This window comes from Carassius gibelio, chromosome B17 (assembly GCF_023724105.1).
Source record: "Carassius gibelio isolate Cgi1373 ecotype wild population from Czech Republic chromosome B17, carGib1.2-hapl.c, whole genome shotgun sequence".
Classification (NCBI taxonomy): domain Eukaryota; kingdom Metazoa; phylum Chordata; class Actinopteri; order Cypriniformes; family Cyprinidae; genus Carassius; species Carassius gibelio.
The window spans coordinates 12,611,646-12,629,685 of record NC_068412.1 but is presented as its reverse complement, the minus strand read 5'-3'; the positions used below and the strand labels follow the sequence as shown (position 1 = coordinate 12,629,685).

The window sequence follows — 18,040 nt, the reverse complement described above, 5'->3', positions numbered from 1 at the left end:
TTGATCTAACAAATCAGAGAAAAAAAATGCATGACTATTATACATGATAATGCAGTCTTTATCTCATAAATTTATCTTAGTATTTCAATGTACCAGTTTCGTAATGAACCATACTGAGTATCAGTATCCAGATAGAATCCATTTGAAATATTTTTGTTGTTGTTGTTGTTCTTTTAATTCTTAATTCGATAAATTTCTAGCTTTTTTAGTTTTCCAAACATTTTGGAATCTGCCTTCTGCACAGATTTTTGTCATAAGTGCACGGCCCTGCAGCGTAGACAGATGGCTGAACAGGAATAAACTCTTTATGACACTAGTTTACTCACACAGAAATTTAAGCCCACATTTTCATGTAATTGAATAGAATTTCACTATGCAAACAAGATAAACGCAACGTCCTGCATTGCAGTAAAAGTTCACCCTGGGGCAAGCATGGCATTTGACCTCGCAAAGTTAATTCAACGCCTCCATGAGACATCTACAGAAACTGCGAGAGAGCAAAAAGTAATAGCCAGGGTTGGTATTTTAAAAGCAGATGAGATGTAATAAGTTAACATCTGGTTATGAAGATTGTTATGAAATGCTCCAACCAGACTACTGGTCACATTAATTCAAATTGTAAACTGGATAAATGCACATCTTGTCTGTGGGTTGTTCGTGATATAAAACTCTTTAATTTTATGAATGTTGTAGGTTGTTCTAAACAGAAGCACAAATGTCCACAGAGACATTTTTGAGCAGGGAAAAATGTTCCATCCCACGGCATCATTCTTGGAATGGCTCTGAAATTTATGAAGTGTCAGATTTCTAGAGCTAAATCTTAGGATCTAATATGAAAGATCAAGGCCTGGTTTTGTAATTTGGTTCTTTTAAACTCTCTATATAAGACTCATATCTTACATTTCACTCGTAACCTTAATCCAATATGAACAAAAAGAACAAGAGCTGTTTGTCACCTTTTGTATTTTTGTATTTGTATGTGATGGCCTACTTAAAATGTTCACATTTGAGCCCTGTGGCTTGTACTGCTCTAGATACTGTACAAAACATGAGGCATGTGCGTCCAGACCACACCTGAACATGACATGTTTGTTTCTCTCATCCTCCTCAATGATTAAAACATTCATTTTCTATCTGAATGGATAGCTTACAGGTTATCAGTGATTCCCACAGGACACTGGATCTGTATAGGAGTCAGTGTGCATAATGCAGTGTGAAGTCAGTGGGAGTGGTCCATAGACATGTGGGCCTCCCACAATGCACCTTTACGGGAATGAAAAGAGCTGACAGTTTTGTCATCAGTATGGGAAAGGAAATTAGAGAGTCTGTTATACTTGCTGTGAGAGAGAGGGGAAAAAAAGGATAAATCTTTAATAGCAAAAAAGGACCATCTCTATTTACAGCTGCATTAACTGAGAAATGTCAATAAAACCTAATTTAAAAAAAAAAAATCTGAAAATGTAGGAAGTAGCCAACAGAAGAAAATGAAATATCAATACACTACTGTGTTGTGATCGTCTATCATCACAACATTGAATCGATAAGTATTTTACATTGTTGTTATTTAGCATTTTAAAGGAGTAGTTCGTCCAAATATGAAAAATCTGTATTTGTTTATGTTCTCTCTTGCTACAAAAGGAGAAATGTAAAAAAAATAAAATAAAATACGAGTCACAGTGAAAGAAATCAGTGATATAGCTTTGGAATGACATGCAGATAAACTATGCCTTTAAAAGTCTGTCATTTCTAGCACCTTTAAGAACAGTTTGCAGACGTTTAAAGGTTGTGGACAGTACAACTCTTTTTCATGTCACATTGAAAAGCTGATGTATGAAAATCCTAACGGTGAAAGTCAATGTAGCATGACTGCATGCATGGCTACTCAGCTATATCAGCTGACTTTGTTTTCTGCAGCATCAACAAGAACAAGCTGATGTTAGGACTGGGTATCGGTAACAACATCGCAATGTGTTACATATCGATACAGATCACTGAAGTGCAACTGAATTGTGTTTAAAATTGTGCCAAATCCACATAACCAACCCAGTGTGTCAATGAGAGAGTAAAAATAAATAAATAACTGAAATCTTAATAGAAAAATGAAAATTTTAAAGCTTATCTGTCTGATACATCAATATTGGATTGTATCACCACAAGTCTACTCAATATAACAAAAAGTAAATCAATACACGTCTCACCATATGGAAAAATGATTCCCAATTAATACAATTAATTCTATACTGTATATATGACCGGAATTACTAACAGCTTGTGCCAGCGCAAACCAGTTGTTATTCTTGCACCTGACCTTATTGAATATGCATTTGAAGGAGTTTCTATTTCAGACGCAAAATTTATTAGGTGAGAATATTCAAATGAATCACGCAATGTGATTTACTAACTTTTGCGTTCATCAAATTACTGGTATTTGCGTCATTATTGAACACCTCAAAAAGCAAAGCAGGTGGTAATCTCCACTGCTCATGGTAGATTGCGCTGATCATTATGAAGATGTGTCTGTTTTTTAATGTGTGCATTGTCAGAAAAACACCCACAGAATTTCCCTCCCATCTGCGGGGAATTTTAATTATTTATTTTTTTATTTTTATTTTTTTTGGAATTGCACTCCAACAGTAATTTGCTCTATTTAGTAAATTAGTAAACCCATATATAATAGTTGGAAATAGTAATTTCTTGTTTTTTCTGAGTACTTTAACAAAAAAATACTGTTCTAGAAAACCAGATTTTCTAAATTATTGATCTTATTGTGAACGATTCATGAAAATTTTTTGACTCAATTGTATGTCACAATATAGAAGAAAACATCTGTCACTTATTCTAAAACATCGCAATTTTTTTAGAAACTGTTTTCTCACTTTTTAGGTTTTTAGAATAGTTTTTTGTTAACAGTAACCTTGGCACTAACCATTTTAGTCTAGCTGAGTTTGCCTCTCATCCGCTGTTGAGGAAGAAAGATACATGAAACCCTGCTGAAATCCAGCCTAACCTGAGCAGGCTGTTGTTCAGCCCTGCGCACTTTCATAAATGCAGGCATTAATTATGGATTTATTGCTGTCCTTGTCTGTGCGCTGCTGTGTCACTATGCAGATCTCAATTATTCATGAGCTGTAGGAGCGGGGTAAAGGGAGGTGCACCCAAGCGGGACGGTGCAGTTTACAGATTATTTCTTTTTCAGAACCAAATCGTCCCGTTCGCTTTATTGCAGTATTTTAATGACTTGCTCCCCATTTCTCATTTAAAACTAAGACTAATAGCAGTCAGTGGTGACATTTCTGTAATGAGGATGTTGAGTGTGTACTTACACTGACGCTCTGTGATATACGTTTGTATATGAAGCTAGGAATCTCAGCTTCACGACCCCAGTGTACCCCAGTGAGTTAATTACAAGTTTAAATAAGTAGAATGTCATGCTGAAGAGGCACTTTATTTAGTGTAGCAAAGAGAAATGTCATCCTGCATTGCACACTTCTGCCCTGGAGAAATTATGTGTCACTCACTGTTTTATACACATCAAGTAAACAGACTCCATGTATATTGGCCATATTATACACTTTTGTAGCCGTTTAGTTTTTGCTTTAAGTCCATTTTAATGTCTAAGACTGAAAATTACTGACTGCTACAAAGTGTCCTAACAATGCTGTGTGATGCAACACAATTGCAACCATTAATATATATATATATATATATATATATATATATATATATATATATATATATATATATATATATATATATATATATATATATTGAGAAGCTTGATTTTTACTCTATTAGATTTTACTGTGGAGCTGCTTGCTTTTTCAGTAAAAATTAAAGAGACTGGTGCATTAAACTAATAAAAAAGTGACAGTTGATACTTTTACATTGTTATAAAGGTTTTCTTTATAACTTTATGTTCATTAAAGAATCCTGTAAAAGAATGTGTTAAAATTTCCTTAAAATATTAAGCTATTTTCTACATCAATAAAAATAAGAAATCTTACTTGAGCATCAAATCGGCATATTAGAATGATTTCTGAATGATCATGTGAGACTGAAAATGAACTTTTGAGTCATGATGAAATGAGACTGAGATGAAGATGTAGCTAGGCCATCACGGGGATAAAATACATGTTAAAATATATTAAAATAGAAAATTGGTATTTAAAATTGTAATTTTTTACACCATTTATACATTGATGAGCAGTTTTCTAAGAAGTTAACATGGCAGATCGGTTGTAAGCTTCTCATTGTAAACATTAGAGAGTATACATATATTTAAATTTCCAAAGAGCGAGAAATCTTTAATGGGTTAGACAGCAGTTCATGCATTAGATTTTGTGCTGATTTCAGTGTATGCCACCAGGATTGTGGGTAAATCCTGTGTTTCTGTGTAGTAGTGCCCCGTTGACTGCAGTAGTGATGTGCATAAATAGCTGGCGGTCTGCTGTACTGAGACACTTGCAGAAGGTCACTCTATTGATTCAGTCCTGCACTGCAGCCTTTGATTACCGGGCCTGACACACCACCGCAATCTATAATGCATTGTATATGCTCCGTGCAGGAATCTATAATGACTCTCTATATTCGGCCTTCATTCATAATGAAGGATAAGTGGTGCCCACGTTCCCCAATCTGTCAGATAGTCCCAGTCCGTCATGCTTGTTTTACATGCACAAGTGAGTGGCACATTATTTTAGCTCTGTAAATGGTTCACTTTTAAGATACGACCGTGGCCGCTTGTGGGTGTGCAGGGTTTATTAACTTGAAAATGTGATACAAGTGCAGTTTGACTGTGATTGCTCATTTAAGTCAATAAATTAATGTACAAGCATTCACAAGTTGAACTAGAGTCCTGGTGTGTGTGTGTGTTTGTGTGTGTGTGTGTGTTGGGGGAGGGGGGAATTATATTTGGCCAGAGTTTGCAGTCTGAATTGAACGCGATGAGATAAAGTTTTCACCGGATGCACATGAAAACACACATACCCCAGTGCATGGCATGTGTGGTCAATGTGCATGGAATACTAGATCACTGTTTCCCCATACAGTGCAGTGTCTACTTACATATCGCCTACCATTGTTTTTAAATGATGTGAAACTGAATGCATTATTCAAACATTTCAAACTGTAAAATGCAACATTGTTGTCACATGGCTTACTTTTCAGTTGGCATGCAAAAAAAAAAAAAGAGAGAAAGAAAAGTAGTTAAACGTGGCAGTCTAGAAAAACTGTGATGCTATAGATATTACTTCCAGATTACATGTCATTCTTTGCGGGAGATTTCTTTGGAAGTTCAGATTTATGCATTTGGATCCAAAGCAATTTTATCCAAAGCGACTTACTTTGCATTCAAGGTACACATTTAAATGTTTTTTCTTGCTTTCCTAGGAATCAAATCCATAGAGCTTGGCTTTGCTTGTGCCATGCTCTACTTTTTGAGCTACAGGAGAGCTAAACAAAATCTGTTCAGCCGGGACATCATCAAACGCTGACAACATTTTGAGTCATGCAAATGGGAGTTTTTTGTATGACTTGTAATCCATAATGTTAATAAACACAAATATAATATAAATGACAATATAAATGTAAACATATACATACTTATTTGTATGCATAATATATATTTTTTATAATAAATGCATTTTTTCAAACCTCAAAACTCTAAATTTAGTGATTTAAAATTGAAAATGTATCGGTAAATAACAAGCCTTTTGCATTGTGCTGTGTGTGTGTGTGTGTGTGTGTGTGTGTCTATACTATATATATATATATATATATATAGTGAATTGTATACATACACACTATATGTGTGTTTTTAAAAGAATTTTATTATATGTTATTGAATGTTTGTTATTATATGTTAACCCATGCCATTGTAACAAGTCAAACATTATTTTTGGTTTGCTATAGTGGTGTGCAATGACTAAATGGGAAATTTTCTTCTCTACTTCTCTACTATGAAGTGATACATTGATGTGCAGTTGTTCCCTGTGTCATTGGTATTTCCCTTTATGCTTACATGCGATTTGGAACCTCACATAAATGGCATAATTAATATAAAACATAAACAACATTATTTGTTTAAAAATAGTTTTATTTTCTTTATATCTGGAATTTCTCTTTTCTTTGATATGTGCCCTTTCACTGTGTGCTGACTTCACCACTAACTTTCTCTGTTTACTCCTCGAGTTCACTGTAATCCTCATTAACAGTTGAGTTCAGTCCAGTTTTATATATATATATATATATATATATATATATATATATATATATATATATATATATATATATATATATATATATGTATGTATATGGAGGAACAGACAGAGATGGTAGACAATCTTATACCTCACTTATGCCTTAATCTCTTGAAGATAACGCAAGTATGTCCTATCATCTCACTGATCATACATGCTGTGTTTTTACAGGACCAGAATCCCTTGCAGAGGCCCTAGAGGAATAAGAACTCATCAGAGCCATCGGTTCGCTGAAGTGAAGTCTCATAAGTGAAGTCTCAAGGGACCTCGAAACCATCCGCCCATTCTCTGCAAAGGGGCCGCTGCCATGATATAACCTCCAAGCCTCTAAGTGCACACACAAGCAAGACCCAGCGACCTCCGACGTCCCCCTTCCGCTCTGGAGGAGCCCCGAGGTGGTGCGCTGCCGCTGAGCTGAGTATGCCTCAAAGTCCTGTGTTGTGAAAGGAGAGTGTGCGCTGGGCAGCACTAGGCGGCATGCGTCCGTGGACGGGCTCGTGGCGCTGGATTATGCTGGTGCTGCTGGCCTGGGGCACGCTGCTTTTCTACATCGGGGGTCACCTCGTGAAGGACAGCGAGAATCCAGAACGGTCCAGCAGAGAGCTCTCCAAGATCCTGGCCAAGCTGGAAAGGCTGAAACAGCAGAATGAAGATCTGAGACGCATGGCAGAGACTCTAAGGTTTGTGATTTTTTTTTTTTATTATAAATTTTTCTTTAGGGGTTTTCTTCAGATGTGAGTTATTTGGACTGCCAGTATAATTTGGGATATCTACTGCAATAGCCCGCAGGCCAACAGGTTTGTGAAGTCTAATATGTGATATGTTAGCTGGATTATGATCTTCCTCCACAAAAATCAGAAAATGCTATATTTATGGCATGTTGTCCCAATATTTTATTTTAGTTTACATTTTAGTTTGTTTTACTGATTTTGTTATGTGCTTTTTGTCATTTTTATTTTAATTATTTATCTTTAGCTTTATTTTTAATTTTAGCCATCTCCAGTTTTAATAACTGTACTACTTTAACTACCGTAACTTGTTCAGTTAGTTGCCAAAACAACATTCAGTTATGTTTTTTTAAAGTTAAGATTTCATATGTTTTTATTTCAATTAATTAAAATGATTTTGAATAGTTTTTAGTTTAACAATGACAACACTGACCATAAGCTATTTTTTTTATTATTTTTTATTTTTTTGTAAAATGCGCTCAGTTCTTCCTTTTCTCTATTTTATCACTACAGTTTATTCTAGAATCAGGCAAGATTGTTGACTAGTCAGTCGACAAACACTAATTAATTGGTCAACTAGTCTATTCTTGTTGGGTGTTTTTAAAAGTAACATTTTAAAAAGTAAAAGTAAAAGTAACAAGAAGATGTTTTTTTATTTGCATCGCACTTTTCATGATATATATTGTTTCAAAGCAGTTTTACAAAAAATATGGTTTTCAATGTTAATGATATCCTAATATCTTATTGCTTTTACATTTAGAAGATTGGAACTGGATGATAATATAATTTACATTCTGCAGTGAAAGAAACAATCAAGCAGTTGAGATTTGCAATACTTTAGATAGGAAACGAGGTGCTGTGTTTTAGCTTGCTGACAGCTTTCCAGTATTTTCAGCATGGTAAAATCCTCCCAGTAGGTAGTGAGTAGTTGCGTACTGACATTAAATCACCAATTTGTAGCAAATTCACCATAACAGTACATTTAAGGACAGTTACAGTTGTAATTCTGTTGGTCTTGTATTTAAACTTGCTGGGTTATGATGGATCCTCATCAGCCAATAGTCTTGTATGGTCAGGCTTGCACTAGTCACATCCTGTCATGCACTGTGGAATTTGACAGACAGCCATTGGGCTAAATTTGAGCTGCTTTGCTAGTTAAATGATCATTGCCCTTCAGGACACCTTGTATAATCGACAGATGCAAACAGGCTTCTTCAAAGTTCACCTGCCTGCCATTGTCATCTAAATGTGTGTATATATGCGTGCGTATATGTGCTGTGTGTGCAAACTTGTGTGCACCGTGTATTTCACTGAGCTGTGGTCATGACATCTTATACATTATACTGTATTAATTATTCCAAACATTTGGTTGTATATATAGTTATTATTTATCAGATTTTTCTTTAATAAACCGTTCAGTATGCACCATTTTTTATTATCTTTTTATGTATGTTTGAAACACTAACAAGTAAACCAATTTGTTACTTGTCATCACTTGTCATTTGCCCTTTGAATGTATGTGTTGTATACAAAACTAATACTTTGTCAAATAATAATAAAAAGCTAAATAATTGATGCATGCAAGACATTAAATATTAATTTACTTTACCTGTAAACACTGGTGTTTTTAGAGACCCACTCTGTAGAGCCACAATCAAATATGACTTTCAGAACTAGTCAGTTGCTAATGCTACCAAAAGTCACCAAAATCTTGGTAAAGGTCACTGAAAGGTTTTGGACACATCAGCACCATAAGAAAGACTTTTACTCTAAATATTGTATGAAAATCAGCTTCCCATAAACAAAAGAGGAAACAGGACATCCTACTTCCTGAACACGTTAACATGCCTAGGAACAACAGATTCGTTAAAAGGTTTTTTGCATAACATAAACACATACTTGTGATTATACTGTTGTATGATTTTCAGAAAAAGGCTATGTGAAGGCTTTGAAGCAATGCTTTTTTTTCATCTGCAGTTAGTTTCAGTGAAGTATTTCTCAGCTACTTATTTCATGCTCCAGACAATTATAAATGATTAAAACAACTGCGGTATGGACAATGAAAAGCATTAAAAGTGTTGTTTCAATACAAAGTCTCTAGCTAGACTTTACCGACATCACAGACAGACTGATATAGGGTGATGAGTTGGACACACCACACATACTAGCCCGACTGTCGTTCGCCGCCAATGGCCAATCGTCACTGTTGTACTGTTTTGCTGAATATCTTAACAAACAGTCAGAAACCACTTCACTATTGCTTGTCTGATATTACTTATAGTATAGTCTCAATGGTATTCCAAAACCAGTAAATCGTGAATGGATTTGTCAAGATTCACATTCCTAGTAACCGCCCAAAACTCTTATTTAAAGCTTCTCTTTTATTAGAGATGATGTGTTTACAGTAGCTCTGGTGTAGTGAACTCCTGATTTTGAATTCTGATAAATTGTTTGCATAGTGATACTTGACTCTTAAGGGTGTGTATGTGTGTGTGCTTGCTGCTCAAAGTAGAAAAGGATGGAGAGAGTGTTATTTGAAATATATGAACATGTGCAGTCCTAATGAATTGAAACGATTTGTTCTCCTCCTATCGCTCAGACACAGTACAGTATCAGCGCTGTCAGTCTTTCATTAAGCACTTCCTGTGGGAATTATCAGGCACTGATACATGCACACACACACCGCAATTCCCCATTAGAGCCCACTGATGCTTCGTCGTGCTTTTATTGACTCCTGTGTAAATAAAAAAGCGTATAACGCACACATAGAGGCTTGTTCGGCAGATATGTGTATGAGTGACGAGGCAGGCCAAAGATGGTGCTGTGATTGATCCAGAAGGAGAAGCCTGATGGAAGAGAAGGTGTATGACTCAAGCACTAACAGACACTTACATCTCTCATACACACTCACTTACACACAGCAGTGCTGGGACAGCTTTACTGATGAGTTGTATCTGTACTAGGGATGTCAACGATTAATCGATGATCGATTAATTGTCGATAAGAGATGCAATCGATTAAGGCTATGGATGGTCGGTTAACCGATTCAATGTTGGGCTGCGTGCGGCTCATGCGCACTCAACACGTGCGAGCGGCTGTGAGTGACGGTGACGATATATAAAAGCATCATCATTCATTCACAATGTACAAATTAAGCTTTTAATGTGATTTAAACTTTAAAGTACACTAAAATAGAAACAACATAAAAGTTCTTCAACATTAAATGCAATAGAAATGTAGTTACTAATCATTTCATCAGATAACTGTTTTATATCGTGCGCTTTGCAGGGCTGCGGGACACAGTGACAGGACAGGTAGTCTATTCATTCCTACAACTTGTTAATTCATTCCTACGAATTATTAATGTGGCAATTGTCCATGTTTCATTAATTGTGTTCCCTAAATAACCCATGATTTAAGTGAAATAAGGGAACAAATTAATAAATCGAACGAATTCTTAATTCATGAAATCTTTAATTTCCCTTCCCATGTTTACCACAGTAAGAGATGCGAAAACAGTTATTAAAAGCGAAAGATAATAAAATAAACCTGGGAAATTAGAGGGTTAGACTATGAAGATTTAGGAAAAGAAACAATGCCTAAATATACTGAATTTGTGGAAATTCGTGACCAACCGGCAAACCAGAACAAAGCCGCGTAAATGAAGACTATGGGGTCCAAAAGCATGGTCGCGATCTAACATTTTCCAGTTAACCTATTATTCCTCTAATAAACAAAGCTTTTATACCACAGATCTTATCATTTCTAAATAAATAATTGCTGGATTCAAAACAGCGATTAATAGGCGCTGTGACCGACACATTCCTGGAGCATTCACTGCTGTCACTAAACGGTGACGCCGAGCATCGTTCACAAGTTTCTGCATGGACCTGACTAGGGCACAGGTTCTAAGCCCTGGGACAAAATGGGATGCTTTAAGGAAAATTTATAGCCTACTAAGTAATAGGCCCAACATAAAAATAACAATTTGTTTTCATGTTTTTTTTTTTTTTTTTTTAAATAGGCTATGCGAAATATATCCGACTTAAATAGGCTAATTAAGATTAACGGATTTAAAACAGAAGTGTGGGCGCTCCATAAGTTCACAAAAAAAAAAAAAAAAGGATGACAACGCATTCTGTTTGTTTGCTTTATTTTACAAGAGCACAAATCTTCTGTTTTTATTGTGAGTGTGCACAAATGAAAGTATACACTTTTGCGGAAAATATATATATATATATTTTAATGTCTCAGCTGTTTCGATCGCCCCGGAGCCTGCTGCACACGTATATTCTAGCGATTCAAACTTACATCGCAGTCTGTTCATTATCAAAATAAAATAGTCAACTAAACATTAAAAGGTTACACTGGTCAGTTTAAATAGACCGTAGTATACCGGTCCACTCTGCTGTTATGCCAAGGACGTTTTTGCTCATATGAAGAGGATCATCTTTTCCGTCTATATGCGAATGCGTGTTAAGTACAAGCCTAGTTTACATTATAAATAATAGTTTAACATTCAGATACATTGCGAATATGGAAACATTTCGATTTGTGCCGAATGAGACACGAGCAATAACCTCCAAATAAATCTAGCCAAAGCCGCGCTCGCTCATCCTCGTCTGCACGCATGCACTGTCACGATCTAATGCGCTGTATGCCGTATTTTTAAAAATCTGACATTTTCTAGGACAGAATCCAGCAGGATCAAAATAATGTGAGCAACTGTGTTTTGGTGCAGCAGCGCCGATGTAGTTCACTTAATGTGCAGCGCAGTCACACGCGCTCCACATTTCGGATAATTTTATACAATAATGTCAGTTGAAAACATTGCAATTGTGCTTTAAAATACAACAACGAGCACCACAAAACCATTTAAAGAGGCGCATTCAGCGTTCTCCGTGCGGGATTGGAAACTGTCAACAAAGTAAAATGACCTCAAAAGTATGGCACGCTCTCTTCATTTTATCAAATGATCATAATCGCATCTATTCATTTTATAATCCTGCTACTAGCATTTTATTCAGACTAAAACCTCTTTAATTCAAGTGAGAAAGCGTTTTGTGTGTGTGTGTGGCTTTTGCACATCCTGTCATACCGCTGACTGCGTGCCTGCAATAGACGCATTTTGCAGTATTATGGTTAACGATTAATCGATTAATTGATCGTTAATTTAAACGACGATCGATCATGGAAATAATCGAAATTTGACATCCCTAATCTGTACAGATTAAAAGCTGGCCACCAGACTGCGATGATGACATTCCTTCATCCACATAGACTGTACTAACCCTGTGTCCAAATATGCCTGAAATAGGATTTTGTTCAATTTGGACATTTAAGTTAGCTGAGTTGAGCCACAGAAATCTGTGTGAGCTGTGCTTCATAAATCAGTACACTATTTACAAAACACAACTGACCTTAATGTGACCATACCTTAAGGCAAGCTGGTTTATTTAGAGACCATTTTGGTAAGGCCACCACGCAGTCATGCAAATACTATACACTTGAATGGGAAAATCGCCAAATAGTTGTTTTGATAACATTATTTCTGTCTGCAAAAATATCTGGCAATAATGGTATGATAAATGTAGCTTTTTTTTTTTAAATCACACTATTTTTCATGTTGGTCTAGCTTATGCAGATGCATATTGAAGATATAAATAACAAGTACATAAACAGCTTATACCACTATCAAAAACTTAGACATGTATTCCTACAGTGTAATCAGTAATCGATTTGGCCAAAAAAATGGTTTAAAATTATAAGGTTGCTCTGAAGGGTGAGTGGAATAACGTCACCACATTGTACCATTTGCATTCATGAGCTAAAGTTTAGGTGATTGTTTACAGTTTAATGGATTTTTTTTTCTCCTGTAATTTGTGCTAAGCATCAAGGTGTATAGCTCTTGTGTGTCACTCTTTCTTTGTCATGTCTTGTTCATTATGGATGATCCATTGGTGTTCTCAGTTCTGTTCCTTGTGTTCCTATTTTTCAAGTTGCCGAGTTATGTTGGAGTTATTTCTCTGATTGATTTTACAGGAGTGGTTCATCTCCTTCCTCTGTTTGTGCGCATTTATGTGCAGGGGAAAGTAAAAAAGCAAGAAAGAATATGGGTGGAGATGGACTTTGGCTGATAAAGCTGATGTTTTTCATGATAAGAGCATATATTTATATTTTTATGATGACACAAACTTTTCTAGCCAAGACATGTGCCAGCATGTGCAAGACCATCTGTGTTTGTCTGAATTTACATTCAAAGGGATAGTTCACCCAAAATGAATAGTTACTATGTAGTTAATGGATTATAATAGTTAGAGGGATAGTTCACCACGGATTTTTAAAACAAACTGTTGCAGTTGCAGTCTGTCAGTCTTATATTCAGTCATCAGAAATGTAAATATTATTGGGCAGAGCAAATATACTTAGACTATTGCACACCTTGGTGCCTACACACTTTTTACAACAACAACAAAAAAATTAAATACTAAGAAAATACTAAAGGGATACTAAGAAAATTTATGTCGAACTATAAAAAATAAGGAGGGAGAGGATAGTGAATGACGACGCTGGTCACTAAAGAACTGAGGTATGCATTTAAGGGTCAATAGCATCAAATTTTGATTCTTTATCAGCAGCAAATCTATACTTTTAGAGCTTGCGTCTGTGTTTTTATGGTGCCCAGAGTTAAAGGTTTATTGCTCTTTCATCCCTCAGGAGATTTAATGGAATTGCCAGATACAAATTCAGGTCTCAGATGTTTCTCATAAAATTCCTTGGGAGAAATAAAAATAGAAGCTTGTCTGATGTGTATAGGTATAAAAGGAATATTGATGGCATATCACAGATATATTATTGATATTTAGGAGTTCATATGAATCATATCTCTAACTTTTGTTTGCAGAATTTTGGGGATCTTTGTTCACTTTGCTCTCCATTTATTCTCATTGTTGTCTAGAAAAGTCAAATTTTGATTTGATTTCAATACTTGGCTGTCCAGCCAATAAATCCTGCTTAGAGGCCATGCAAATGTAATCTAGGAGCCAGTAACAGCACAAGATCCCTACCTCGCAATACATCACCACTGAGACTGTGAACTCTGGATTCAGTGACAGTCAATTAGTCACTTCCAAATGAGACTAATTACTCGGGTTTAGACTTGGTCTTTTATTTGACCTCTATCTTTGGTGCAGCATTAATAAAAAACATCAAACTGTAATTAGCTCTGATATAAGTTTCCCACACACAACTCAAATTGAGAAATGTCCAAAACAAACTATTCCACACCACCAGTAGTCATTTGTAAAGGTAAAAACACACTTATTCCAGGTCCTACTCACATTTGTGTAACAAATGCCAGTTACAAATTCAGGTCTCAGATGTGCACTTTTAAGAACCACATCATTTGCAAACACAAACACAGGCAGCCATTGGCATTACAAACACACACACACACACACACACACACCCATAGACTAGGGATTTAGCAGAACATTGTACCTAAACTATGGTGACATTGTTATTGTATTGTACAAATAAGTACAATTACCGAAAACATTGCCTATTTTATTCCATTGAAATGCAGATTGAACAGTATGGCATTGACTTCAAATTTACTTACAGTATAGTAACAACAATTTTAATTAATTAACACTAATTAACACCTAATTTATATAGGGTTAAAATTTTCTGCAGTGAGTTGGGACTCCATAACAGATATTGTTTTCCTTTCATCAGGCCTTTAATTATTGATGTGCAGTCACCTGTTGAGATTTCTAAAGTCAAACAAAGGCAGTGTTTTTTTTTTTTTCTCCTGCAATCAAAGATCCGTAGAACAGAGGAGATTTTACACAAGGAAAACTGACAGCTTCCTCCATAATTCATGAAGGTCCAGCCTTTAAAGCACTTATTTCACTTTGAACTTGCCCTTATGAAAATATAAGTTATTTAAGTTCTTGCCTGGTATCCATATTTTAACTAGAATAAATCATGTTAAACACATTTATCAACTATGAATTCAGCTATCATTGTTAATATATTGTTAATTTAACTGTCATTACTAGGGCTGGGTATTGTTCAAAATCTTTCGATCCGGTGCCAATTTCGATACCTCAGTTTCGAATACCGGTTCCTAACGATACTTTTTTCGATACCATATGTTTTAAAATCCATTTCAACATCAACACAAATACATTAAACACAAAACTTTTATTTTTCACCTTAATCAAAACAAATTCTGGTAACACTTCACACTCAGGATAACATTATTAATACAACTGGTTGTGCTTTTTGGATAGGGGTGTGCCATTCAGGGGCGGACTGGGACCAAAATGTTGCCCTGGACTTTCTGGCCCACAGCAGCCCACCACATCATAACGCAAACGCCCCTGTTTTGATGTCATTTATTAATTTAATATTTAAGTAAACAGTTTGGGGATTTTAACCAATAGGGCAACTGATCCTCCATTGAAAAAAAAAAGAACAGCAGCTGTTCATTTAGCGACTCCTAGTGAGGGATACATGCTCATCAAGACACAAACATTCTTCTAGAACTCACACTTTGCATTCAGTTAGCAGATCCATACGAATCATGCATGAAATAGAAGTTTATAAACTCAAACAATCACTTTATGTGCTTTACAGATGAACTTGAAATCTTAATTCATACGAGATGTTCAATAATAGATAATCTTTGGATAATCTTAACTGATGATTCTTTTGAGTCAATCTTTTCAAATAATTATTTATTTTGTTTAACGAAACCAGTGTTGAAACCAGTGTTTCACAAACTGGATAGATCTGAGGTGCAGGGCTTGCAAAATCGTTAGCCCAACGTCCCGGGGCTATTGTTTTTTCCAGTCCGATGGGCTATTCTATTCTAAAATTCCTAACTTAATTCGCGTTGTTCACACGCTTGAAGGGGTGAAACGGATCGTAGCTGATCGTTTGCACTTGTTTCTAAATATTGCTGATTCAAGCATTTTACACAATTTGCGCACGTTCGGAGCTTGCGCTCACTCATTCAAAGCACGCGCTGCGAGCAGTATTTCAAACAATGCGCGTACATAGAATGAATTCATCTTTCGCATATCGTAACTTCTGAATGAACACATACACACACAATTATATCAAAATAATTGTCTCAGCAAGAATTATCATAAACACAGTCAGTTATGTTTTAAGTGAACGTATACAGTGGCCTACTGCTTAGAGAAATTCGCTGTTCCGGATAAATCTGTCTCTCTCTTTCTGTTTTTTAGACGACGTGAAAGGGGGCGTGTTTCAAGATACGCAATGGAGTAGACCAAACTAAACAGGGAGGGAGGGCAAAACACTCATCCAAACAAATGTTTCATTAAATTGGTGGTATTGCCGGCTTTGGTTGTAATACTCTTATCGCATATGTTGCACTTTGCTGACTTTTATAAAGTGTAGCCACACTTTTGACCTCTTTGGCATTGTAAAACGGAAACGTTTTTAGAAGAAACAACTACACTTGTGTTGTGTGACTGCAAGTATTTTCAGAAATCTTCCCCCGCACGTTACGTGTGGTGGACAGCAAATCACCGAAAATGTATGTCCTTACATGCACATATGCTACAAGCACACACAGACACAGCCACTTGGCAAAAAAAAAAACAGCCACTTGGCTTTTGGAACCGAAATTTGGCACCGAAAGATAAATAATTTTTCAATACTCATAGTATCAAAGTTTTTCGTTCAGTACCATTAAGGCATCGAAGTTCGGTACCCAGCCCTAGTCATTACAATATAATATCAAAATGTCATATAGTTAAAATGATAAGGATTGTTATCTGTGGATAAGTATGACATAGCACAGTTTTCTTAGTTTTTGTTCTCAGTTCAGTTTATGTAAGGGCTAATGAACATTTGATTAAAAAACAATTGATTTCATATTGCTTAATTGTTAATGTAAAACACAAAATAAGTTATTTGTTGCAGTATGTGTGTGTGTGTGTGTGTGTGTGTGTGTGTGTGTGTGTGTGTGTGTGTGTGTGTGTGTGGGTGTGTGTGTGTGTGTGTGCTGTGTCCATACAATGTAAACCAATAGGGTCTCCAAGGTAATTTTTTGATCCCACTGACTGTCATTGTATAGACAAATAAAAAACATTCATTTTGCACAGAATAAATACAGTCATACAGGTTTAGAATGACATAAGATTGAGTAAATCATTACAGAATTTAATTTTTTGGTTGAACAATATTTTTAAGCATGAGTCAAAGGGCATGTGACAGGGAATTGTGTGGTGAATTCAAATATATCATGTTTTTTGGGGCACCATACATTATAACTGAGGATCACACACTATCACACTTGCAATTTGTTCCAAACACAACACACTTTGCTAGTAGATGTCAAACATGTTTTGTATCCTCCTAATGGATGAAATCATATTTTGAAGCAGACAAAAAATCCTTTTTTTATGGTTTCGTTTAGGAAAAGTCTGTGCTCATCATACACTACTCGATTTTCTGTGTAATATGTCAACTTCAGCTGCCCAGAATCTACAGACTGGCTTAGACTTCCAGCAACTAACTGACTCATCGAGACTACAGATTGAGGCAAATATCTGTACATTAGCACAATTCAGCCTTCAGTAATGTTCACAGTGATATTTGAGAGTAGGCCAAGCAATCAAAGTTTTCAATGTTTTTCTATCTATATTTATTTATCTTTCACCACACAAGAAGAACCACACAAATGGATTTCAGCAGCTTCAACACAATGGTGCCGTGGAACACCACCATGAACTTATTACAGGGACAATCCCTCCGGAGTCACCTAGGGTTAAGTGCTTTACTCAGTGGCACAATGACGATGGCTCTCAGCTCACTCCATACAGGGTTTAAACCAGCAACCATCCAGATACAAATCCTGAGCTTTCGCCACTACATCACATTACACATTATGCCACTACATCACATTAATCAAAACACTTGACAGTCATTCAGTCATAGTGTAACAGCAGTCATTTAGTGGCATCATCCAGTTCTTGTTCAGTACATCTATATTAGTGTCGCACACACACCTAC

The 18,040-nt window shown here is 35.9% G+C and overlaps 1 protein-coding gene across 1 annotated transcript in view; it reads left to right on the top strand.

Annotated features, from left to right (window-relative positions):
- Positions 1-18,040, top strand: part of LOC127976039 (alpha-(1,6)-fucosyltransferase) — an 84,161-nt gene that overhangs the window by 41,541 nt on the left and 24,580 nt on the right. The window contains exon 3 of the mRNA XM_052580142.1: positions 6,429-6,937. Within this exon, the coding sequence (XP_052436102.1) occupies positions 6,735-6,937 (203 nt within the window). The 5' untranslated portion in view covers positions 6,429-6,734. The remainder of the gene's footprint in view (positions 1-6,428; positions 6,938-18,040) is intronic.